Genomic DNA, 26,133 nt, shown 5'->3' on the forward strand with positions numbered 1-26,133 from the left:
GATATTTATACTAGCAGCCAAACAAAAGCCCTTTATCGCCGTTCGTTGTGATATGACACATATATGAAATTTTAGCGTTAACTTAGGTATGAAAGATTATATATATTTAAGTTGATGCCTTAGACGGACGATAGTCGCATATAAGCATAAAATCCGATCAGACGGAGCGGACATATGTATTGGGGGGAGTTAGCGCGCTATCAAATATGAATAGTAGTGCCATTTTAAGCATACATATAGAAACGTGCACAGAACCGATTAGACATAAAAACACATATACTTGTTGAATATCTTTGAAGACTGTCCTGGTATACTATATCAAGATGTGTTTGAGCGATGTGACTGGCGGACTTATGTCGGAGTTTATTTTTCTTCATTGGAGGACCGCTTAGATTTGCCACAGTGCGGAGTTTACTCATTACAGTTTGTTATATACAGGGAAAAAGTAGAGGTAGTTCTCTGCTAAGCAGAGGATCAGAAGAAGTCATTTCCCAATATTACGTAATATAATGAGATGTATTACATAAGAAAATGACACACGGATCTGTTACTAAACAATCAAAAGCACACACACACATAATTGCTTTACTTACTTCCAGAACCTACAATCAATGAGTAAACGGTACAATCTCCCATACACATCACAAGATCTACTTCCACAGACATCAGCGTTCCCACCAATTGAACTGGGCTCTTTATTACCAGGAAGAAGTGGATCATCAGTAGGAGGATCAACCACCATACGATTACAACCATCTAAAAATAATAGAAGAAGTCACTCAGGACCTTTTAGTAATGAAATATCCCTACAATTAGTATGGCGGAAAGCTTCTAAGATGATTGGTCGGATATTCAAACCAAATACTCTTGATTTTGAGACGGCCATATGGGAAATATTCCACTTGATCATCAACCCCAAAAAAATGTACCGTTCACATTACTATTATAGACATCAGAATGGAGTGAATGGACTTAATTATACCCGAGATGATCCTCTGTTTTTGATTTTATTAACGGGCTTTTTAACTGTTAGTAGTGTTGCATGGGGCTTGGCTTATAGTCCAAAAGTGGTAGACATTTTAAAGTTGATTGTATATTCGGTGTTTGTTGATTTCTATCTAACAGGTGCAGTAGTAGCTACAATCTCCTGGGTATTGGCCAATAAAGTATTATTCCGAAACTCCGGTTCAAGATACAGTGTTAACTATATTGATTGGTGGTTTTGTTTTGATATTCATTGCAATTCCTTTTTGGTTATTTGGTGTTTGCTTTATCTTTTACAGTTTCTCTTGTTGCCAATTTTAGTTGTTAAAAACTCCATTTTTGGGCTTCTATTGGGGAATTTGCTATATTATGTGGCTGTCAGTTATTATTTCATTGTCACTTTTTATGGGTTCTCGAGTTTACCATTTTTAACTGCTCAAACTTCAAACAACTCTAAACCAGCAAAGACTTTACAAATTATCATTTTGGGTGTGGTATTACCTTTGTTAACAGTGGTGTGGTTATTAGCGACCTTATTTGGTGTCAACATAGCAAACCTTATGGTTGATGCATACTTTAATTAAAAGCATATGTGAGTATGTGAGTATGTGAGTATGTATGTAGTATGCACGCATGTATGTATGTATATATGTATGCATGTATCTATGCATGTTAGAATGTATGTATGTATGACTATACGTATGTATTTGTACATATGTATGTATTTGTACATATGTATGTATTGATATCAATAGGTTAACTTGATGAATTGATCAAGTCTGTCACCAGCAGCTTTAATTCTCATTCCTGTTCTATTACTCAATTCATAATCACCAATGTCACCCACTATCTCTGCTCTCTTTAACCATTCACAAGCTTCAGTAGCCAGAGTATGGACCTTAGCATCAGGTTTTTGGATCCGTAGCATCCAGATAAACATAGTCTTTTCATAAAGAGCTGTAGGATATAAATATGGGGAATAAGTCATCTTTATATGTTTGAATGGTGATATCGAGGTGACATATTGACTTAAAACTTCTTGATCCAAAACAGCCAAACCTTCAGTAAGTTTTCCTAAAGATCTAAGCACAATGGACTTTAAGAATTCCTTGATCATCAATTCATCTTTGAAATTCTTGTGTTTTTCAGGAAGAGGATATTCCAAAAGCTTCAAGGACAATTCCAACTCATCATCGGATTTACGGTTATACCCATTCCAAAAATAAACCAATTCGTGGATTGGCGAGGCTCCAATGCATTCAACAAATTCAAGATCGGGATTAGCTGAAGAAACTTCACTAATAGTCTTTAATTTTCGTATTAAAAAGTGGTCAAAAGGCATCTTTTTGTTGCCACCTCCAATACCTCCCTTCTTACTATTAGCTCCAACTCCTGGAACATAAGAAGGAGCAAGTTCATTCATATACTTTTTAGTCAATTCAGAATACTTCTTCAAGGAAGCAGGTTTATCTTCAACAGCAACCAAATCCATCTTAATCATTCTGTACATCTCATTATAACATGAACCAGCCATAAATAAGTACACTGCTTTGGACCAAGAATTGATATCAACTAACCGAATCAAATCACGAGCAGCATTATCATATTGATGTTTAAAAGCATAGAACATAGCTCTATCGAAAAGCATCAATGCTTCTGCCTGTTGCATTTGTATTTTATTACTTGGATTGTCAGTGAACTCTTGCATCATGTTAACTGCCTCTGTAACCTTACCATTAGAAGCCAACATCCTACCGTATTGTAGGATCCACAAGGCATTATGAGGGAAAATATCCCGGGTTCTGGTAAGCACTTGGGGGATATATTTATGAGGTTCATGTAATATTTCATCCAACTGTAAATCTGTTAAGGACGTCAAATTATCAACTCTTTCCAACGTATGTGATTCAAATGACGCTGATTTAGACCTCAAATGTGGAGGTATCTGGAATCCTCGATCAACAAATTGAACAGGCCCATCATAAAAGACCAAAATACATAATAATGCCAAATCCCCATGTATGTTTCTTGTTGTAATGGCATTTTTCCATAATAATTTTAACCCAACATCTCTATCACCTTTGAACCCCACAATGGATAATACCTTACCAATTGTAGGAGGGATAAGAGAAAGTACAACTTGCAAGATCCCAAAACACAATTGGACACCGGAATGAATGAACTCATCAATGGTTCCAACATTAACTCGAGGATCTAATCGTACCTGGACCAGAGGTGAGTTCGACAGAGGTTCATCAATAGATTCACCACTAAAGTCTTCAAAAGCATCTGAAAATTGATCATTATCAGAATCAGAATCATCATCTTTTGCTGCATCATTATTGCCATTCAGTCTAATATTATTGTCCTTCATGTCGCTCATACTATTCACAGTGACATTGCTGTTATTGATGCTTGTACCATATATACGCAGCTTTCTCATTTGATAAACCTTCTCCAAGTCGTTTATCAACCTCAAGTCCATTGGTATATTCACAGAAGACAGTGAAGCATCCAGTACATAACCTGGCAAATCCACCGACGACGTTGAGCGAGACACAGGAAGGGACTCAAAGGCAGGACTTGGAGCAGATAAACTATTGAACTTAGATTCCTTTTCCTTCATCTTACGATAAATGGAGTCTAAAGCATGGTAAGCCTTACGTAATTTGAATAAAGCTTTAGCTTGTTCCATCATCCCGTTGTTCTCACGCAAAAGCATCACCAAGGCATTCAATAACGTCAGTTCAGCCAAAGTCACCTGAAACTCAGTCCCTGGTGGGTATATTCTGGAAGTCTGTAGTTTATGTTTGATATTGTACTTGTTGTTGGCCATGCTTTGAGATTCAGCTTCGTCTAACGTCCGATGAGCTTTGTCCATGACCTCTGATTCGAATCCAAGAGTCGCCTCAATGAATTCCATGACTCCTAGAGCCAACGTAAAGATTGCAGCTGGCTGATCAGATTTGGAATCCTTATGCTTTTTGATTTCATCCTTCAAAAGTTGCACCCCTTGTTCTGTGCGGTCGTCCAAAAGATAATCCATAGCCTTCAAGGCGACTTCGAAGTCATGCACTTGTTTGACGACCTTCGAATGAACAGCATACGAGCCTGAACTTGAGCCTGACACAGAAGCAGAACCGGAAACAGATTGTCCTCCTCCCAGCAATATGCTTGAAGCCGTAGAAGCCGAGGAAGACGCAGGTGCTAAAGAGTTGGCATCCAGGGAAAGCAGAAGCAAAGAAGTCTTCTTACGCAAGCTGCGAAACATGTGAGCCTATTTAATATTATCAGTATTGTTAAGTAGGTATAAGGTGAATGCAATGCAGTGACAAAAAGAAACCAACAATAAAAATCTTAATGACAGTAATATGATCAGGCCAGTTCAAGAGAAGTTTATGGGATAACGTCAGCAACAACCCAAGACGTTCACCAGCTACCAGTTTAGTATCTCCAAGTGGCTATGAAAGGTCACTGGACGTAGTGTACTTTTGAACAAGTGACACGGGAGATGAGGAAGGAACTAACGGATAAATATGCCCAAGGATAACCCCCACTAAAATATTAAACCTGTAGAAACACTCGTGTGTATTTAAAGAGTACACTCGCTTGTATTGTTATTAATACTAGTGCTGTCACTGTTAAGCTGAACAAGTTATATAAATAGAGGAGAGAGTCGTGTTCCGCCAATGGGATATCAAATGAACAGCAAGAGAACGTTCGTACATAGGTGTCAAAAAATCCAAATATAGGAGAGATCACGTGAGATAAACAGTACCGTTTAGATTTACGCGTCGTAATAAGTTGTCGTAGAACCTGAAGTAGGACTTTGGTTGCGACCTCCTATCTTAAACGAGTAGTTGGAAACAGACGATTCATTTCCAAATACAGGCTCTATTGCTATGTTGGGTTGCACTCATATCAAACTTGTTTGATGTGTATCAAACATGTCTAAGGGTATCGTAGACATACACGCTTGCCTTGAATATCAAAGTGTAAATTATAAAAGTGTATCATACATTTACATTAGACTATCTTACATATATATATGTGCATCGTATTTGAGCATGTCGTACAAATATTCGCCGTACGTCAAAAAAGTATGTCGCACATATCGATAGTAGTTTTAATGAAAACATATTATCACACACTCACATATATATATATACATACACATTTTATCTATACAGAACATTGATATAAACATTGATTGCTAACATTAGTTGCCGAGCTGAGATTTGTTGAATTCTTATTCCGTCCACTTGATGAAATACCGCCATGCTTACATTGCGTTTCCTAGGAACACTGCATATTACGAATGCAAAATTCATACGTTAAAACTCTTACCGAGCCTGAATTCACCAACTGCAACTAATATGCATCTCATTAACAGTAATAACGTTCTCCAGATGAAATTCCAACTACACAAGTATAGAGATTATGAGATTGTGATGGACTAAAAATTTTAATAATAGTATTATTGTTACATTTGCAACGTTTATTGCTTTCACTTAAAAAAATACATAAGCTCTTATTCTTCTCTTCAAGCATCCCCAACATCACACTCCTTCGGCTAAATGTATTAAAGTTACCTCAAATCTTGAACACCGTCGATTTAAAGCTGAAATCAGGAGTATTCAGAAACACTAACCTAAATTTCAAAATAATTCTTAACTGTGGTTTATTTTCTCCAAGGTCCTCTCTGCTTAGGAAATTTAAAATAAACTCTATAGTGGATTAGCTTGTCAGGTGTTGCCAAAGAACCTAGCATTGACCGAAGGAAAGATGGCTTAAACTCTATATAATATTTGAGGGAATGAAATTTGGTCAGGGTCACTACTAGGACCTTTTCTTCATAAACTTTATTATGCATGAACTGTCAAAATATTATGTGGTTTGTTTTGAGCCATGCAACTACCCTTACATCATTGGCAAAAAACTGATCGTTTTTTTCTTAAAATTTAATGTGATGCATGTTATTAACTGATTTCAAATCTACTGATATTCCATTTTGGATTGTATCCCCCAATACCTGATCTCCGCGGGGACTCAATCAAGACTCAGGTGATTGAACATTGTAAAAAATAAATTGTGTCCCAGAATCGGCCTCAAGATTTGAGACATCCTGATTTACCGCTCGAGATACCTCAAAGTATCTAGAGGCTGAACCACTAGCTAAACATTAAAGCAGATTAGTAAGCTCTGAACATGTACTACTAATTTAATATTAAAGCAGATTAGTAGTTGTGTTGAAGGATCTTTAAACATCAAAGTCTTATTACATCTTGGTACGGGAAAGAAAAATTATTACATTTCCGGATAATATATGAAAATTACCGACTCATTGGACCTTAAGCCTCTATAGAGTATTGCGTTCTTATAAGCTAATAGAAAATTATCCAGACCACTGAAGGTTTTTGTACGTCTGCCCTAAGAAAAGTTGTGTTCACCTTTCTGTGAAATCTTTGGTTCAAAGTGACGCAAAGGCTGATTTAAGTAACATAATTGTTAAAATAGGACCCGTTTACAAATCAAGAGGCAATATTGAGACTTTTATTGCCGGTATAACTTTAACTACAGTTAAAACATGCGATAATTGTTAGATTTTTTCTTGAAAACCGAAGTTCTCAAATAATAATCGGAGACATGAGATCGATGTCCGTATTACTGAGTTCTGCTGCTAGCAACATGTTATTTAGCACATTTAACATTTGTATTGTGAACTATCCTGTTGTTTTCTTGTGCCCTATTGTTTTTGGGTAATCAAAAATTTTCCTTCTCTAGCACTCAGTTCTAATAGCAAGGCCTTCTTTACTGTGTTCCTACCAGGGTCCACCCAAAGGAGGACTCACATTCGTAAGTAAATCTTCATGTACCATTCCTGTAGTTAATTGTTACGATGTAGTCAAAAACAGAGAATAGAGGTCTATTGTTCTGTATTCCCCTCTATATTATGTGCTTACATGCACGATTGAAGATCTTCAAAAAGCTTCATTTGCTACAAAGAGTTGTTCAAGAACTATTTCGAGATAACGCATGCAAATGGCTAATGCATATCTCTTAATTGCGTTCAATTTCATCTGTATTCAATGTGGCCTGGTCTATCGAAACTTTGTATCTTACTGGTGGCATCTTACCTTTATTAAATAGACGCTACATAGTAACTTAATATTGTAAAAGGCCAAGTAATATCATGGTGCGTGATAAGGTAAAAGTGCTGGTTATGCCTACTTTTAGCCTCTTATATAAAACACTTTTCATTCTGTTGTAAGATTCAAGCCAACAATCATGGGTATGCTAATGGGATGTAGACGTATAAAAATAGGATCTCAATAAATATGCAAGTAGTATTAAAAATTGCCTACACACTGTTGAGCAAAATCTAGAATATAAGCATCTTTTAAGCTTCTCATATCTACAGAGTTGAACTGTAAACTAAGAGAAAAAGAAAACACATTCACGAATCAACATGAACTTTAACCCCGAAGAAAAGGAGACTCTTAGCTTAATATATACCCTTTAACAGTCCATGTGGTGCCATAAAATACGTACTTTTTATTTTGATCGCTTACTGTAGCTTGATTTTCTTCTATCGTAAGGTAAATACCACGAACCAGTCAACTCCAGACTATTCCTCCGAAACGCAGTGCAAGATTCTTGTTTGCTTGCTTGTGTGGGTTAGGAGTCAAACACAATGTGCCTGTAGCAAGCTCAATTATAGTCAGCAATCATAGTTTATTCGAAAAGTAGTGCACAGTGCCTACTGGTTGAGACATTGAAAGACGTCATGGGCTAAACTATTCTACGAGTTAGTTTCAAAACTTTAAAGGTGTAGAATGGTACAATTCTTTTAGTTGAAAAGCTGGACATTTGATACAATAGGAGTCTGCTGGGCTATCCAAACTTGGCCAAGCCAGGAGTTTTAGTTGGTCATTTCCTCAAATTTCTCAATGCGAAGTAGACCAGGTGTGCATATTTTGGTCAGCTTAATTTAACTAACAAAATTATTTTATTGGACCTGCGGAGGCATCGGAATATTCAGCCAAATACCACGACTATCTTTATGAGTCGATAAATATAACTGGAAGTATTACTTGATGTGGTCTAAAGTCGTCACATCCGGGTAGTTTACTCTTGGTACTTTAAGTGTTTACTTTTGCCGACATGGGGTAGCATATGGTGGTAGAGATTTGGCGCTTAGGACATCTGACTTACATCTTGCAGCCATTGTGCATAATAAATTTCTGCACAAGGGGAATAATCCGGAATGCACAATATCTTAAACCACGTACATATACACGTAATTATAGTTTCCAAAAAATAACTTGATAATAAAAAGCCTTGTTTTGTATTGCATTGAGGTTATTCGTGATTATTGCAAAACAATTTAACCATTCAACAATAAACAATAGTCTGCGGAAATTATGTGGCTAAGAATACAACGCATTAGTATGGTGCCATATGAGACAAACTCATTAGCATATTCAAAGTCGTAAGCATTGAAAGCTAAATTGCAAGCACAATTATATCTAACAAAACGGAATAATAAAAAATCTCAAAGGCAAGAACGCAAAAACTTGAACATCTCCAAATCTGTAGAATATAAAACCAACGTTGCTTCCAGCTTAATCTGGAACGAGCGTATTTTCCGTTTCCATCCACAACCAATTTTTTTGCAACTAAATATTTTGGTCCTTAAGTGACATCCTACAACAGAACGATCCCTCAAACAAATCAGCGTGATTGTTTGTTTGGCTATTATTGCTAGATAATTTTATAAATTCAAAGTTGTCAGGAATGCAATACATATTGACTTTACTAGCGATTTATTTCGCCCAAAATGTTATGGCTGCTCCAGCCTACTTCACAGTCACAGCAACAGCAGATGCTAGAACTACAGTGGTGCCTGTAGGTCTCTTGACCAAGACACATCGACCTACTACAACATTCCATGAAATCCCTTACTTCTTGACTGCTACTGCAAATAGTCCAGTTGCTTCTTCCCCCTCCAGTTCCACCTCCACTTCTAGTTCCAGTTCAAGCTCTTCCACTATAGTAACTACCACATCTTCAACCGAGGCTGCTCCAACTTCTACTGAGACATCTGCTCCAGATGCTCCAACTTCTACTGAGACATCTGCTCCAGCTGCTCCAAATTCTACTGAGACATCTGCTCCAGCTGCTCCAAGTTCAACTGAGTCGTTTGCACCAGCTCCAACGGTGTTGTCAACATCATCAACATCATCATCGTCATCAACATCAACATCAACATCATCAACATCAACATCATCAACATCAACATCAACATCAACATCCTCAACATCCTCAACATCCTCATCAACGACAACGTCAGCATCATCAACTGTGTTGTCATCATCAACATCATCAACATCAACATCAACATCATCAACATCATCATCATCATCATCAACATCATCATCATCAACTTCCTCAACATCCTCATCAACAACAACGTCAGCATCATCAACTGTGTTGTCATCATCAGTTGCGTCTACGTCAGCTTTGACTTCATTTGAATCTGATATCTTGGATGCACACAACCAAAAAAGAGCTTTACATGGTGTTCCAGCCTTGAAATGGAACGCAAAAATTGCTGCCTACGCTGCTGCCTACGCTGCTGTTGCTTTGGACTGTAACAACTTACAATTGGTCCACTCTGGTGGTCCATACGGTGAAAACTTGGCTGCTGGTTATGTTGGTGGCTATTCTCCTGTCGATGCCTGGTACAACGAAATCAAACTTTACAACTACTCCCAACCTGGATTCTCTCCGGCTACTGGTCACTTTACTCAAGTCGTCTGGAAGAGTACTACAGAACTTGGTTGTGCCATGCTCTTATGTAACAACGCGTGGAGACAATACACCATTTGTGAGTACACCAACACAAGAGGTAATATTGTTGGTACTAATCCTGCAACTGGTAACAATTTCTTTGTGGACAATGTTCTTCCTCCATTGGATGGCAACTATATCCACAAGAGAAACGTGTTTACATAGAATTGATAATAAAATATTAGTGTATTTAATTCTTCTGCTTTTTATATTCAATAAGATATTTCAGAATTAGATTTGGCCACCGTTGTTGTAGAAGTGGTATAAGATAGATTACTACGATAAGTGTTGAGTGTCAATCTGCAAAATGTTAGTATTTAGTTTTATTTTTCTGACGGCTTTCCTTCTAGATTACCACATGACGCATATGAATGTTTACAAATCTGGGAGATTCGCACATTCTGCAGATATTGACGTAGTCTACTGCAAGATCCAAGGTCATCAGAACTAGTTTCACTCCCCTACAGCACGTGACGCGGCTTATATTTATCCCCTCAGGCGTATAGGCATACCTCGCTCAAAAACACGAAAGAGTGGTACCTGGGGGATAGAAGGAATACATTTGCTGTGGGGCCGAAAGTCTGTTCGAGTTTTCTCGCAGAGAGAAAGGCGGTTTTAATGATGTTTAAAACATTACCTTCCTTTGGTATCAATCTTTCACTACTTCAAAATTATGATTTTTGTAGCTCTCTTTAAGAAATGACCTTACTTTTGTAAATTACAATATGGAGTGCTGGTATTTTAAAATTCGTCTTTTTTTTGAAGCTGGGAACAATAAGGCTTTTCTATTGTTCCCTTTTGATTATTGCCAAATGCACTGCTTTCAGATATCGCGTTTTTAAGTGGTACAACTTTATAAACGTAAAGGATTGAATAAGTTTATCAATTAAATGATGATTTAATGCATAGTTTACGTCAGAATTATTTTTTAAAATCATATTATGTTTTTATCAACATCATATGCTCTGTATCAAAGTCTTCTTGACTGAAATGTACACTTCGATGGTAACGTTTCAAATGTTAAGGCATCTATTCTATTCTTCTATTTGTACGCTGAACGTTTATCAACATCATCTCTATTGTTGCATTATGTTAGTTATGCCATTATTCTGCGCAAGGATAAAGTAACTGATTGTTGCCAGCCACGTAACTTTCGCTGTAGCTTTTGAAATACGAAAAGACGTGTACAAACCAAACCGTTAAAACAAAGGGACCGCAGTTTATTCAAGTGAGTACTTTAAAATAGTTTAAATGCTAAACAAGAACAGTAGACAAGTATAAAACAGTTTATATGTAAATAATTAGATATATATATTTAAAACCATTGAGGTTTTATGTGCAACAAACAAACGACTGGTTAGTTAAATTGTTTTAGGCTACACACGCAAGAAAGTAATACTTGTTCCTGGACAGAAGATGACATGACATGACATGACATGACATGACTTGGCATTGCATGACAGTACATGTTATTATTAAAACATAATTCATAAACTTATTACTGTTTACCCGATGTGCGCAATTACAAATGGAATTAAACTGTAACGTAAGGCTGAGAATAATTACGAGCAAACATTTCAAGTTGATAATGCCTTTGTAATGCAATTGTAGCTGGTTGCATGCTTCAAATTGTATAGTTATAACATCTTATTATTTAAAAAGTACATAATGATCGTGTACATATAAAACCTAAAGATAAACTATATTTAGTTCTTCAAAACTTGAGCAAATTGACCCTTAGATGGCTTGGCCTTGGAACCAGAAGCCTTAGCAGAACCCAACTTTTCAGCAGAGTAAGCCTTAGCGTAAGGGTTCAATCTCAACAAAACTTGCTTGTTCTTCAATGGGTTCTTCTTCAAGACGTGAGATCTCTTTTGGGTAGCTTGACCAGCAGGTCTAACAACAGCTTGGATTTCAGCAGAGTTGATTAATCTGGTGACGTCAGTGTTGGTGATGATGTTAGATGGTAAAGTGTAACCAGACTTGATAGACTTGGTAGCATCGGAACCGTAGACAGAGTCCAAAGATTCAAAAGCACCTTGGGTCCAGATGATAAATCTACCCAAGTGAGCACCAGGAGCCAATTGTAACAAACCCAAGTGCTTAACGTTAGCGGTTTCAACACCTGGAACGTTTCTCAAAGCCTTGACAAGACCATTATCTTGAGAGTAGACAACTAATGGACCTCTTCTTTGGGTGAATCTTCTACCTCTCAACTTACCCTTACCGGCTCTCAACTTCTTGGACTTGATAACCTTAACAACATCCTTGTGGGCACCAACAGCCTTCAAGACAGCAACAGCTTCCTTGGTCTTGGTAACACCTTCAAAGTCGTTAGCAACAACTAAAGGTAATTCCTTAACTTGTTCAACTCTGTGACCTCTAGCCAAAACCAAAGAAGTAACGGCAGAAGCAGCAACAGCAGAAGCAGTAGCGTATCTCTTTTCGTTGTGGTTAACCTTGACGTGCCACTTTCTCCAGGTCTTGGTAGGAGCAAACATACGACCACCTCTACACATGTTACCAAAAGCAGCTTGACCAGATCTGTGGGTACCACCACCACCAACTCTTGGAATTCTGGCAACAGCTCTACCAGTACCCCATGATTCAGCAGAGGTTTGGTGACCAGCCTTTTCAGAAACGGCATAAGCTTGTCTCTTGTTCTTGTTGACCTTGACAAAGACAGAGTGGACAATGTCTGGTCTGACAGGGGCAGCGAAGACAGCTGGGACTGGAACTTGGGTGGACAATTGTTCACCACTGACGGAGATGACGGAAACTTGAGGACGAGCAGACATCGTTAACGTATGAAGAAATGATAAGGAGAAAAAGAAGTCTTAGCAAATTGTCTAGTGTGAAAAATTAATCTACTTTTATTCTTTGCATCGCAAGTGAAAAATTTTTCATTCACAAAAAGTAGCTTGGGTTTGTGTCACTAATAACCTGAACCAAGGAAATGGTGTTACCCGGACATAACAAACCGGATTTTCCTTTTTAGGAAAGTATGCTCCCGTGAATCTAAGGACTAATTTAATAATTAATAGTAATGTAAAACTAACAAAATTGTATGTGTGATAGGAGTGACCCTAGCAACATGATGACAGCAGCAGCAGTCTCAGTTGTCTATCACCTCTACCTAAATCGACTCCACCAGTTCTTCTACCTGAGTAAGTGCTTGATCTCGATCTGGTACCAGCTGCACCACCTGCCCATTCTTGAATTCTTTGATCTAAAGGCAAAGCTCTTGCTATTCGATTGAATATATCTAAAACACCATCCCCTGATTTGGCCGAGCATTCTGCCGACAACACTATATTTTCTGAACCATCTAAAGATTCCAAGTATTCTGTAACTTGATCTTGAGTAACCTTACGGTCTTGTTCTAAATCCAGCTTGTTTCCAACAAGACAAATGACTATCCCCTCTGGCGCTTGTTTCTTCAACTCATTAATCCAATCTTTAGCTCTTTCGAACAGTTGTTCATTTGTAATATCGTAAACACATAATGCAGCATTTGCCCCTCTATAATACATTGGAACCAAAGATTTATATCTTTCTTGACCTGCTGTATCCCAAATTTCAAACTTGACAGTGATCTCCTTCTCTGGAACATCAACAGTTTGGGTTAAGAAAGCTGCTCCAATAGTGGATTCACGCATATCATCAAAAGTATTCTTCACAAATCGATGAACAATACTACTCTTCCCCACAGCACTTTCTCCCAACAGTACCAACTTGAAAAGCGCTAACCGAGATGTTTGACTGTTCATACTCTTTTGTGGTGAAGCCATTGTCATTACTGAGGGACCTGCTCGTTAGTTTCTTGGTGGCACTTATATATGCTTAATGGAGTAATAACAATCTCCACTATGTTAATGTGTGCAACAACTGACTGCTTCTATGCAAACGATTTGTTCCGACTTGGACCAGCAGTTACTGCAAAGTTTATCCGATAAGGTTCCGATTGAAGATTAAAAGTAGTTTCTGCGTTTCATATATCTTGATAATGGATGTCGCTGATTTACCCCTACCAAGACACTATATACAGGCCTTACGAATGTAGTCAGTGACGGTCATAGTATAAAGGAACATAGCATGAGTGTACACTTTCTTTGTAATGTTTGATAGGACTATGTCTATGATAGAATAAAGCATTACCTACTATATATTACTATACTATACTGTACTATACTACATTATACTATACTGTACTATATTTCACTGAATATCACACTACTGGCTATTTCACAATACTAATACTATGGGTTGAGTAGTACACACAGAGTGACAACCTAAACTTACACTATATAGAAGCAACTTCAGTATTCAATAAAATAATTATATAAATTGTGTTGGATAAGAGGAGACCAATAAGAACCTTATTATTAGTACAGCAACTTTACTCGACTTTAAGTTGACCGTATATTTTGCACCCAATTATTTGCGAATGCGGAAGACGTCGATCATTAGATTAAAGATCTTCTTGATGCAAAGCATTGATTGGTACGGATTTTATCTTACAATGTGCATTTTGCATAAGATTTTTAATACTGCAGTGTAACATGCAACTTGACACAATTAATCAATCTCAGTATTCGTATGATTATTATACGAACATAAGATAAGGTATAATTGCCCTTACACTTTGATAAACCGCGCTACCATATCTGGCGTGACCAGCGCACTCTATTTTCCCTTGCTACGGTATTGTAATCTATAATGCTAAAGTGTTCAATTAGCTATAAATATTATCATAGATACATAACAGACACCTCAGATGCGTTCCTGCCAGGATGAAGTATGTACAAGAGCAGTTCAGGCAATATGAGCAAGATCTAGTTTTCAATCTTGGCCAAGATCTCCTTGTCACTGTACAACAAATATTCATCTTCACCAATCTTGACTGGAGAGCCACCGAAAGAAGGCAACAAAACCTTGTCACCAGCTTGAACAGATGTAGGGATAGTATCACCGTTAGGTCCGATAACACCAGGACCAGCAGCAATGACAGTGGCTTGGTTCAACTTTTCCTGGTTCTTTTCAGGAATATAGATACCACTGACAGTTTGAGTGGCTGGCTTGAGTCTTTGAACAAGAACTCTGTCAAACAATGGCTTTAAAGCTTGGGCACTCTTCAAGAAAGACATGATACTAATTGGTGGTACGATGAATATAGTAGAAAGTATAAGTGATTAATAACCAAACCAAAATTTTCACTTCGGAATCTTATGGAAAACTTGGGGATATATTTGAGCCATACACGACAAAACTTATCACGTGACATCATAAAGCATATAACCTTGCAATACAATAAATTAACGTATATATATTTATACTATAAAATTTTCTTAATCCAAATATCTATCCAAAGGTTCACCCAATACATTTTCAATAACTTTAACCAACCCACTTCTGACTTCAAGTTCAACTGCCTCATCATCATCTTCCAAAAGCTCTGCAATATATGGAATAAATGTAGGAAGATGCAGTAACCATTGATCACCAATCTTCTGGAAAATTGCCTTTAAGGATCTGATGGTCCAGATCTTGGTATTGGAAGTCAAAGCATCGTTATCATTAGAAACGAACTTAATCAATGTATGCACCAATTGATCATTATAATCATCAGATACAATGTTACCAACAAAACTAGCAATACATTTGACCAAGTATTTCCCAATGCCTTCTTCAATATTGGTCAATTGCAGTAACAAAGGCTGAGAGATGGTCTCAAATCTCAGCACCTGAGACCAATAGTCGTCTTGATCATATTTAAAGGCTGAAGTCAATGAGATTAACATTAACCTTCTTAAGCCAACATCAACTATCTCACCATTGGAGAATCGGTTCAACATTGAAACAACAGCTTCTAATAAATAAGAATAATAAGATGTAATAATACCTCTCAATTGCTCTTGCAACTTGTTGAAGAATCTAAAGAAGGCAGCCATCCGGGAAAGCTCATTGGTAGCCAATCCAATGGTAGATCCTTCACCATTGACTGCCCATCTAACAATGTTGGCAAACAAAGGACGGAAACTCTTATCGTTCAACTTCATGATATAATTGATACCACATGTTGCGAAATTGTTCTCTAAACGGTGTAAGGCATTGTTGTCGAACTCACCTTCATGAGCCAGTCTGAATTCAAAGGTACGAATCAACCATTTCATGAACAAACTTGAATGTGCATTACAGGACTTCTTATCCATAACCTCAATAGTACTTTGCATTGTACTCAAGTATAAACCAAGTTCAACTGCATTGGCTTCTTCACTAAACTTGGGCCAAATGTTGCACAAGGACTTCAACACAACTCCGGTATCCATATGTTGGATGATTAAGTCTAAAACACTAGATCTGATTGAGGATTCCACCAAGTCACTTTGTAAGGTAGCAAGGAAGATCAAGTCCAAGCTGCTATTCATGAAACTGGGGATTTTTCTTACCAAACATGAGAATAATAAGATAATTGATGTTTGAAGCATCTGATCTTCCTGTTTAGGAACAACCTCTTCAATCTCAACATCATCATCTTCAGCAGCAGAACCAGAATCAGATTCGGATTCAGAGTCAGATTCAGAGCTAGAACTAGACTCAGTTACCTTCTTTGAACGAGAACCAACAGTTGAAGACCAGATCTTTAAAGCTGGTGGAACGATCTTGGGGAAGAACCCAATAATCTTGACACCGAGGGTATTCACAATAGATGAAATTACGTTGATCGAAGAAACAACTATCTCAGGGTGATCACTCAATAACCCACTGGTAGATGTTATGATACTCAAAGACTCAATCAAGATCTTGGAGTTCTTAGGGTTGGTCAATTCCTTAGTACAAATACCAAACTTGTTCACTATAGTAGCAAAGGTATTCAAATATGCTTGATCCAATTCAACATCAACATTCTTCTTGATACCCTTCAAAATTACAGGGATCAACTTCTCAATAACAACGGTCTGGACCTCTTCGGTAATGGTGTTGGTATTCAATTCAACATCAAACTTCTTGTCTGTAAGAATAGCAAAGTTTCTGGCAATCTTAATGGCCAACAGATCAGCCATATTATCGATGTCCAATGATGGGCAGATGCTTTCAACAAAATATGAAATAGGCAACAAGTTCAAGATGGTATTTAACAACGCATACAAGCTTCTTACCATTTTATCATCAACACCACCAGCATTGAAGGTCTCCAAACTACTCAAGATAAATCCGGTGATATCCTTTATGGTCTTCAATGTTTTTTGCTTGACTTCAGCACTGGTTCTGTCATCAATAAGTTCCACTGTAACCTTCAACTTCAAGGCTTGACGGTCTCCCATGTTGTAAAGACTATCGTCTGATTCCAATAGCTTGTTCAAGTATTTTATCAAGTCTTGCTTCAATACTGCCAATTCCTTATCGGACAACGATAAGATAGACACCCCAAAAATGGATCTGGTGGCCAATTCAATGTACTCAGGACTACTGCTGTCCAATTGAGTGGTAGGCAACATGTTCCACACCTTGTAGAACCCTTCAATGCTTGCCAATTGATCCACGGCTGTGAAATGCTTAAGGAAAACAGTACCCAATTCCACAAGTGACTTACACTCGTTAATCTTGTTGCTTTGTAAGGCAGAAGCATATTGTTGACCAAACATGAACAAAATGATATGCAAAGAGTTTTCGCTTCCCAAGGTATTCACCAATGAGGTGAAAAGCTTAACGCGACGGTGTCTTGGAATATGTTGGACAGCAGCAACAAAACTTGTTAAAAGAAACTCAATCTCTTTGCTCATACTGGACTTCCCATTGGCGGCCAAGGCAGGTATAACTTTGGCAATTGTTTGTTGCAATGCTGAATTGGAAAATTCATCGTCTTGTCTCACGGTATGTGCACCCATAAAGGTGAAAATAGGCATTACAGAATGAAGAATGATTTCTGGAGCCAATGAGGCCAATTCTGCAATCACAAGTAAAAGTCTATTTTGAACTTGAGGTGATTGTGAAGTCCGAATAGAATTAACAATCAAATCAGCTCTAACTGAATTGGAATCGAAAACCACACTATTAGCAGCACTAGTCTTCATGAGTTTAATACTCAATAACATACACGAAGCCAAAGCTTCTTGAGCGTACAACACCGGAAGGTTACCGTCATTACCCAAATACTCCAACTGAGTCAAAATGTTGAATAAAGCTTTCAACAACTCAGGAGATGCAACTTCGGCATTTTCTTTCCTTAAGATGGCTTCTAAAGTATCCAAGATGATAGTAGCCTTTCTCAAATGATGTGTAGCCATGCTACTAATATCTTCTCTTGCCATGGCTTGCTTAGTGGAGTTGGATGATTTTCTTCTTCTCTTTGGAACACCTTGATCAGGTACTTGACCTCCTATTTGAACACTTTGAAGCAAAACAATCATGCTATCATGGTCTATGTCTAATGATTGTAAAGAGGCAATGGGGTCAAATTCAATGTAGTCCTCATTTACTAAGCATTCCACGTAGTTGGACAACAACTTAACCTTAAGGTCAGTTGAGGTCAATGAAGGGAATAACTTGATAATTCTTTGATCCACAAGGGTTTGCAAATCTGCTGAATCACCAGTTAAGCTGTTGATTAACCATTCAACTTCCTTCTTTACGTTCTTTTCATTTGAACCACCACCAACTAAATTAACAATGGGTACTTCAACGTCAGTTTCAAAGTCAAGACCAAAATAAGTGGCTTCTGATTGCCAGGAATCTCTCTTGTTTAAGTACTCGGCGACATCTGTGTCCATAAAAAAAAATCTGTCATCACCAGCACCACCACGACAGTTTTCAACAGAGACAACCTTCCAGGCAGGACTCTTAAAGACGACAGACCAAGTTGCAAGTGCCCATTGGTTCAATACAAACGTCTTTAAAAGTAATTGACCAAACTTCTTTTGTCCACCTTTGGTAGCCTTGAATAATCCTTCAAAGAGAACACTGTTCAAACGGCTATTATCAATGACAACGTCTTGCAAACTGGAGTCAGAATGTAAGACCGTCAACATCTTTAAAGCATCTGCTGGAGGAATAATGGCTCTTTTGTTGGTTTGAATACCAGCATATATTTGTTCTTCCATGAATAGCTTTCTCATTGAAGATGATTTGGATTTAGAAGTGGAGTTCAAACGTTCCAGATTGTCCTTAACAATGGATAACAAGTCGGCCATACCAGCTCTAAGGGCCTTCACAGGATTATAGAGTCCCAATAACAAAATGGGTGTTAATAAGTACAATTCAATATTGTCTTTGGAAGTTGAAATGTCCTTCAACTTAATTCTCAAGTATCTCAAGACCGATAATCTAACAGCAAGCGGTACACTAGGCGTAAACACTACTCTTAAATAGAACGAGAATGCTGCTTCAACATCAACAAAAACCAAATTGGAAAACTTTGAAATCAAAATTCTTTGTTGCTTGAGGTTGAGATTCTGCAATTGCTTAAGAAGATCCATAACAAGGGGTTTGAATTCCTCTGTAGTGGAGGAAATAATGAAGGAACCTGTTTGAGTTTTAAGTTCTTCCAAATTAACAGAAGATACATTTTCAGTAGGAGCTTCCAAATCTTCATCACCATCTGATTCCAATAAGTCAAGGACTTCGGGTTCTGGTTCTAGTTCTTTGGAGCTTAATGTAGTCATCAACTTCATTTCAAGCTCAGGAAGACCAATGTTGTTAGCCTTTAATGCCTTCAATAAGCATTCGCTATCCAATTTCAACATCTTCTCGAAAGTAATGATGATTTTAGATCTGGTATCATCGCTGGCTTCTGGTATAAAGTGGAGTAATTGCTTTGTAAGTTGTGAAACAGTGTCCTGGGAGATGACATAGTCCAATAATGCAAAAGCTTCGGGCTCGGGAAGCTTGGAAAGCGTATATACCGTTAAAAACTTCTTCACGGTGTACTTTTCATCAATTAAAGTCTTGATCAAGTTATTCTTGGTGAGAACTATGGGGGGGAGTTTCTTAAAAAAAGACGACTCACCACTACTTTCAGAAACAGTGTTCCATAATTGACCTAAGAATACTATGGTTTGCTTAGAGTTCTTAGTACTAACACTATCGTCACTTTGAAGCACCGAATCAGTAATGGACATAATCAATTGTGACGACAAAGGAACCACGGAGTTCAAGACTAAAAATAATGAATATGAAGTCAATCTGGCATCTGTAATCAATGATTGAGAGAACCTGGATCCTTCAGTAGGAGGTAAGAGGAATTTACCTGCGGCTTCCAAGAGGATAGGTAAATGCAATTCTGTGAATGAGTCCAATTGTTTCGCATAAGAGGCAATCAATTGTACTGCAATTGATAAATAGAATACCAATAGTTCCTTATAGGCAGTCAGATGTTGCCATTGTTCTGCAACATAGATAGAATACAACTTAAACAACTGGAAATCGTTGTAGAAGGCCTTGAAAATAGACGCAATAGGAGGACACTTCAAAGTATCCTTATAGCCAGAAAGCCATTCAAATAACTTGGGGAATTGGTTCTTAGGTATAATATTAAGAACTCTTACAAACACAGGATATTTATAATAAGGTAAACTGCAAAGTAACAACAACTCTGGGTTATGGATATTGATGTAGAATCTTCTCACAAGCCATTCCAATGCTTTGAGAGTGGGAGAAAGAAGGAAATAGGGCCCCACCAAGTTCAAAAATGCTTCGATATTCTTGTCCAATTGATCAATGGATTCCTGTTGTTGGACATTACGATCTAAAGTAATGGCAGATTCAGAGAACAATGTCTGTTTGAATCTTTTGAACCGAGGGTCAAGATCAATCAACTCTTCCAAGCCCTCTAGGGCATGATCAAAGATAGTTTCATAGTCTTGAGTTGCAGCCACTTTGGGGTCAAAAATCAAAGACCTGGAGTGAATACGAGATCGCGATTTACGATCAAGTGCCACCGAAGCGGTCTTGCTGCTGATAGCATTCAACTGCAGTGCCAAACTCGACATGATGCTTAACTAAAAGAAGAAATAATACCAGTCAGATTGAGATGAAGATGGAGTTTTTAGATGGTTATACATTTTTTCACATCTCATCTCGATTGTTCGGCACACGACTTCTGAGAAAGCATATATAGTTGTGGTATATAATGTGCCATTAGTTAAGTTTGTATGGAAAATACACTACAATATGTGAGCTTATGGCACTTGCTCGTGACACACTGCATTTGCCAAATGTTCTGTTCAGGTCCAAACATCGTTAGAATTTGTACATAATAACTACTACCAAGTAACCAATCAATGAGAAGCATAGTATAGTTGGATTAGTATCCACAGTAGCATCTATTAATCAATTACTTCTTCTTAGCAAACAAAGGCTCACCAATGTTCTTACCTCTTAATTTGACACCCAAAGCTCTTTCCAACTTACCCAACAATTGCTGATTTGGAATAGCTCTACCAGCTTCATAATCGTTGATGATTTGTGGTTTTTCATTAACCTTAGTGGCCAAATCCTTTTGAGTAAGCTTTTTCTCTTGTCTTGCCTTACCAATAGCCTTACCAACATTGAGATCAAGCTTCTTGTTTTGAACAACGTCATCGATATCGTCTAACTTGGCTAATCTTTGTCCCTCAGGGTTATTACTCTTATTGGTAGTACCATACTTCTTTTCTGTGGATACAACGGCACCAGATCTTCTAGCTTCATTTAATTGTCCAGTGGTACGGGCAACACTTTGACGTGGTCCACCACCACCAATTCTGGCATTCTTTCCGATAACGGTAACGGTATCCCAGTCTGACATCTTGCTTATTAGTATTAATTAATCTATTGTATAATCAGTAGTAGTAGTAGGTACTTTGTTCGCTATTGGAGTCACTTGATCTTTCTGCCACCCACATCAAAATTTTGCCGTACACTATATACAGGATTTTAATAGAAGGTTCTGGAACAGGGCCACAAGTATTACTTGAGCTGCTCTATACTCAGCCCAATCGTTGAGTGTGCGACTAACTTAGAATGAAACGACGACCAGAGAAACTTCCTGTAAAGATACTAATATGTTGAGATGAAGGTATCCATGTTTTTTTCAATGGATTTCAAAAGTTCAAAATGTAGGGGTTACCCGGACGTCTTACAGTCGGAAGATAGTGTTGGTTCCCACGATCATATGGTATCCTTCCAAAATAGCTTCATTTCTATCTTAAACATGCTATCCAGCTGGATTAATGTATTGATAAGGTGCCATAATGTGAGTTACTAGTAATATATGATGATACCTGGTAATTAGTCAAGTTAAAAATTAAAGGGGTTACCCGGACAAACGTTAAATACTTAGAAACTGCTTTAATTCAGCTCTATAATTCTACTATTGGTTGTTCATCATTTATAGAGATACAGGTCATCATCTTTAGCGTCTTCTCTTTCTTTTAGTTCACTGGAGCCATTGTGTTATTAGTGATAAATCTGCTCCATTAGGAGAATCGAATCGCGTTCAAGAAAAAGAGCACTTAGGTTTGCTACAAAGTCAACTTTATAGAGCGCTGTCTCTTCCTTCAATAATGGTTGCCATTACGATCAGTCTGCGTTCTCGCGGCTTCAAGGGGTTTGAATTAGATGTTCCATCCAATTCCCAAACACAATCTGTCTTGGAAGCGATCAGTAAGAAGTTATCGACTTCAGTCAATAGAATCCGGTTAACTCAATTAGATGCGACATCCAACAAACAGGTCCCCCTTGATACCTCTAAATCCTTGGTGGAAAATGGTGTAAATGGAGATCAATTCACTCTTTATATTAAAGATTTGGGACCTCAGATTGCTTGGAGAACTGTGTTCCAAGTCGAATACCTTGGTCCCCTTTTGGTTCATCCCTTGTTTTATTTTGGTTCGCAATACTTTTATTCTAAACCTGTTTCCCATAACCAAACACAATGGTTTGCTTATTTGTTTGTGATGTTCCATTTCATAAAGAGGGAATTGGAAACTTCTTTTGTACACAAGTTTTCAAATGCTACAATGCCAGCTTTTAACATCTTCAAGAACTCTGGCCATTATTGGATTCTTTCTGGATTCAACTTGGCCTATTTTATTTATGGTCCTGAGGTTGATTCTGATGCTGCCTATTGGCAAAGATTCTTATTTCATGTTAAGGACAATTCAACCGTTGTTAATTACGTTTTAGCGGGTTTATTTGTGTTTGCCGAATTATCTAACTTCAAAACCCATTTGACTTTGTCTAACTTGAGACCTGAAGGAAGTAAGAAATATGTGATTCCTACAGGATACGGGTTTGATTTGGTTTCTGTTCCCAATTACTTTTTTGAAAGTCTTTCATGGTTAATTTACACCTTATTGGTCGGAAACTGGTCTGCTTGGTTGTTCTTTGCTGTTGGTACTGCTCAAATGTGGGTATGGGGTGTCAAGAAACACAAGAGATACTTGAAGACATTTGGTGACGACTACAAGAAATTAAAGAGAAAGATCTTTGTTCCTTATGTTATTTGATTAACGTACACACACACATATATATATATGTTAGTCTTCTGAAAACTTCAAGCATACACTGTTGACACAATGTCTTTCATCTGTTGGGTTCTTATAACCTTCACCTCTAAATATATGACCTAAATGTCCATCGCACTTTGCACATCTCATTTCCTCCCGTACCATACCAAAACTAGTATCTTTTAAAGTTGTAATTGAACCAGGTATGGCTTCAAAGAATGCTGGCCATCCACAGTGAGAGTCGAACTTGGTCAGGGCTTTATACAATGGATTGGAGCACCCTACACAACGGTATACTCCATTCTCTTTTGCAGGTGTACGATTATATTCTCCTGTTCCAGCTGGTTCCGTACCTCCTTGGCGTAAAACCTTGAATGCGGCAGGCAGAAGCTGAAGTCTCCATTCACTGTCTGATTTGACTACTTTACTCATTTGTCTTATTGAACTTCTTAACATTACTCATCACGGATGAAGAGTAAGTTCAACAGTTATACTACTTGGAGGCTATAAACTGCGGAGTAGGGAATGACTTGAGAAGGCAAACTAATGTGAACTGATCACGTGACTACGTTTATGCAGTGATGCTTGATGAACATAATGAACGCTTTGAACGAACTTTGTTTGAACATCAGTTAATGATAGTTAATATAAGCTCCAGTAGTGATGCAGTCGATTGCAATTACATCTATGGTATTATTTTATTATGCGATTAGCATTTTGATATGGTAGGTTATGTGAGGTATCCTTTCAAGTTAACGAATAAGATCAATAATATGGCTACTGGGAGAGATTTTGTAGCCTCGTCTGTGTGCTTACAATCTAAAGTATTATATTATGTATATTTGGTATTGATGTTAGAAATATGTTTATAGCGTCACCAGCCTTAATTCTCTTGTGAGTACAGTATTTTAGAGATAGATATCAGCGAATCATTACTGAAAACAACGCTTCAGCTACGTTTGAACTGTTTGCAATTTTATGATTGTGGTTCAATTTTCAATCCATTTGAAGCAAGAAGACTATGCTTATTCTTGAATGCCATAAAGATTTAGTTGTTTCTGATATAAATGAGCTCAATAGTATGAACTACTATTTAATCTTCGTAACTTTTGAATGTATGCTTGTTGGAAGTTGGTTTGTTATCTGGCACATTCTTTGAACTTTTGGTAATAGCATTTATCTGTATTGCCAATTATTTATTTGAATATGAGTACATAGAGTTTCTAAAGTTTTCTTCTAAAGAGATTAGAAGGACGTATTAAAAATGGCTGCGAAAACTGGATGCTAGTACAACTTAATGCAATGTATCAGATAAACGACATGGAAATATTGAAATGCCAAAATTTCCTGGAAAGACATCTATTGGCTCAAGGAAGCATATAGAATGATTATACTAAAATATGATTGTATTGATAGTTACAACAGGGTTTGTATGATTTCCAACAATACTTTCAAAGTCCGCTATATGTGCTTCATGCAAAGAATATGCGAAGGAACAGGTTACTGGTATAAATAATGGAAGTAGTACGATAGAATTGGAGCTTAATTATTGAGAAAGATTATCATAGTGAAGGCATATGACAACTACAGTAAGGTTCACTTACATGAACCATTTCTTTATACAAAAAATTACGTAATTAGTATAACTCAGCATTATAGGTCGTGCTATAGTCATAAATTAGCTCACTAGACTGGCACCTACGTTAGGCCCACTAATGTAAATTGTTATTGAATATTACCATAGACTTTGGTCAATGCTAGATACTTATCTATCCTTATTATAGTACACACTTATCTCATGAAGTAGTTGTATTTACCATTTTGGTTTCTAGATTTATCATTGGTGGATGCTTGCATATCCCAAGAAATTTCAATATCAATTTCTCTGGGGTTTTTAGCGTTAGGTCTTGAAGAAATGGAACCCTTGATGAGATCACCTTTCTTCAAATCTAAAACTTGATCCATGTAAAACACAGTTTGCTTCCAATGAGTGTATTGATGCATTGGTCCAGTACATAAACGGACCTTTTCATTACCAGGGAAGTCACATTCAAACCAAACAATGTAAGCATGACAAAGATCGTTATCAATGGCTTCAACCTGGAAATTGCTGGTGAAAGCCAATTCTTCCTTAGTCACGGTATTAATATCAAATTCAAAGAATTTGCTGCCAGTGGTAATAAGGGAGTTGTTCTCAACAGTATCAACCAATGGTTCAGCCATGACAACTTCAATAAAAGGAGAATAGTCAAATCCATAAACGTCTTCCCAAAAGTGAACCTTATCATCCTTATATTGGCCATCTTCAATACCAGCAATGTGCATAGAACATTTATCAGGTAAAATTAAACCACCTTCAGCCAAGTACTTGTCACGAGCATATAAAACTGTATCCAACATAGACTCATAAAGTAAGAAATATCCCATCCATTCAGAAACAATGATGTCAACCTTATCAACTGGTAACTCAATGTCTTCCAATTTACCTTGTAACAAGGTAATTTTGTCATCAAACCCATTGAGACTAACAATTTCTCGAGCCTTCTCAATGATGTTAGACATATCAACAGAATATACGTGTTTGGCTCCTGCCTTAGCGGCAAACATGGAAAGAATACCAGTTCCACATCCAACATCCAACACAATCTTTCCCTTGAACAAATCTTTGTTCTTAAACATGGCTTGACGATAGGCCAATGTTCTGGAAGTGTCTTTCAACATCTCTTCGTGGATTCCAAAGTGATCATACGATGAAAAGTAATGCTGTTCAGAGAACGGTAACGCTGATTTTTCTGTGGCCGACATGCTA

General features: G+C 37.5%; 11 protein-coding genes across 11 annotated transcripts; 3 read left to right on the forward strand and 8 right to left on the reverse strand.

Moving 5' to 3' along the window:
• Nucleotides 1-611: 611 nt before the first annotated feature.
• On the forward strand, nucleotides 612-1,568 carry KQ657_003489 (uncharacterized protein; the record flags this gene model as incomplete). The annotated part of the gene is made up of 2 exons (XM_043194208.1): nucleotides 612-615; nucleotides 817-1,568. 2 exons carry the CDS (start codon nucleotides 612-614, stop codon nucleotides 1,566-1,568), a joined length of 756 nt encoding a protein of 251 aa, XP_043046920.1.
• Nucleotides 1,569-1,732: 164 nt separating this feature from the next.
• IML2 (Iml2p) lies at nucleotides 1,733-5,161 on the reverse strand (the record flags this gene model as incomplete). Its single annotated transcript, XM_043194209.1, has 3 exons — nucleotides 1,733-4,261; nucleotides 4,957-4,964; nucleotides 5,158-5,161. The coding sequence occupies 3 exons, from the start codon at nucleotides 5,159-5,161 to the stop codon at nucleotides 1,733-1,735; spliced, it is 2,541 nt and encodes an 846-aa protein (XP_043046921.1).
• Nucleotides 5,162-8,408: 3,247 nt separating this feature from the next.
• Nucleotides 8,409-10,002, forward strand: RBE1 (sterol-binding protein; the record flags this gene model as incomplete). Its single annotated transcript, XM_043194210.1, has 2 exons — nucleotides 8,409-8,433; nucleotides 9,491-10,002. 2 exons carry the CDS (start codon nucleotides 8,409-8,411, stop codon nucleotides 10,000-10,002), a joined length of 537 nt encoding a protein of 178 aa, XP_043046922.1.
• Nucleotides 10,003-11,543: 1,541 nt separating this feature from the next.
• Nucleotides 11,544-12,635, reverse strand: RPL4B (60S ribosomal protein uL4; the record flags this gene model as incomplete). Its single annotated transcript, XM_043194211.1, has 1 exon — nucleotides 11,544-12,635. The coding sequence occupies one exon, from the start codon at nucleotides 12,633-12,635 to the stop codon at nucleotides 11,544-11,546; it is 1,092 nt and encodes a 363-aa protein (XP_043046923.1).
• A 288-nt stretch (nucleotides 12,636-12,923) lies between these two features.
• YPT52 (Rab family GTPase) lies at nucleotides 12,924-13,628 on the reverse strand (the record flags this gene model as incomplete). Its single annotated transcript, XM_043194212.1, has 1 exon — nucleotides 12,924-13,628. The coding sequence occupies one exon, from the start codon at nucleotides 13,626-13,628 to the stop codon at nucleotides 12,924-12,926; it is 705 nt and encodes a 234-aa protein (XP_043046924.1).
• A 1,044-nt stretch (nucleotides 13,629-14,672) lies between these two features.
• HSP10 (uncharacterized protein) lies at nucleotides 14,673-14,984 on the reverse strand (the record flags this gene model as incomplete). The annotated part of the gene is made up of 1 exon (XM_043194213.1): nucleotides 14,673-14,984. The coding sequence occupies one exon, from the start codon at nucleotides 14,982-14,984 to the stop codon at nucleotides 14,673-14,675; it is 312 nt and encodes a 103-aa protein (XP_043046925.1).
• A 201-nt stretch (nucleotides 14,985-15,185) lies between these two features.
• On the reverse strand, nucleotides 15,186-20,825 carry UTP10 (snoRNA-binding rRNA-processing protein; the record flags this gene model as incomplete). The annotated part of the gene is made up of 1 exon (XM_043194214.1): nucleotides 15,186-20,825. One exon carries the CDS (start codon nucleotides 20,823-20,825, stop codon nucleotides 15,186-15,188), a length of 5,640 nt encoding a protein of 1,879 aa, XP_043046926.1.
• A 344-nt stretch (nucleotides 20,826-21,169) lies between these two features.
• Nucleotides 21,170-21,622, reverse strand: MBF1 (Mbf1p; the record flags this gene model as incomplete). Its single annotated transcript, XM_043194215.1, has 1 exon — nucleotides 21,170-21,622. One exon carries the CDS (start codon nucleotides 21,620-21,622, stop codon nucleotides 21,170-21,172), a length of 453 nt encoding a protein of 150 aa, XP_043046927.1.
• Nucleotides 21,623-22,379: 757 nt separating this feature from the next.
• On the forward strand, nucleotides 22,380-23,324 carry TSC13 (trans-2-enoyl-CoA reductase (NADPH); the record flags this gene model as incomplete). Its single annotated transcript, XM_043194216.1, has 1 exon — nucleotides 22,380-23,324. The coding sequence occupies one exon, from the start codon at nucleotides 22,380-22,382 to the stop codon at nucleotides 23,322-23,324; it is 945 nt and encodes a 314-aa protein (XP_043046928.1).
• A 30-nt stretch (nucleotides 23,325-23,354) lies between these two features.
• KQ657_003498 (peptide-methionine (R)-S-oxide reductase) lies at nucleotides 23,355-23,756 on the reverse strand (the record flags this gene model as incomplete). The annotated part of the gene is made up of 1 exon (XM_043194217.1): nucleotides 23,355-23,756. One exon carries the CDS (start codon nucleotides 23,754-23,756, stop codon nucleotides 23,355-23,357), a length of 402 nt encoding a protein of 133 aa, XP_043046929.1.
• Nucleotides 23,757-25,115: 1,359 nt separating this feature from the next.
• Nucleotides 25,116-26,129, reverse strand: HMT1 (protein-arginine omega-N methyltransferase; the record flags this gene model as incomplete). The annotated part of the gene is made up of 1 exon (XM_043194218.1): nucleotides 25,116-26,129. One exon carries the CDS (start codon nucleotides 26,127-26,129, stop codon nucleotides 25,116-25,118), a length of 1,014 nt encoding a protein of 337 aa, XP_043046930.1.
• Between the last annotated feature and the right edge of the window lie 4 nt (nucleotides 26,130-26,133).

The sequence above is a fragment of the Scheffersomyces spartinae genome, assembly GCF_019049425.1.
Source record: "Scheffersomyces spartinae strain ARV_011 chromosome Unknown scaffold_31, whole genome shotgun sequence".
Lineage (NCBI taxonomy): Eukaryota > Fungi > Ascomycota > Pichiomycetes > Serinales > Debaryomycetaceae > Lizanozyma > Lizanozyma spartinae.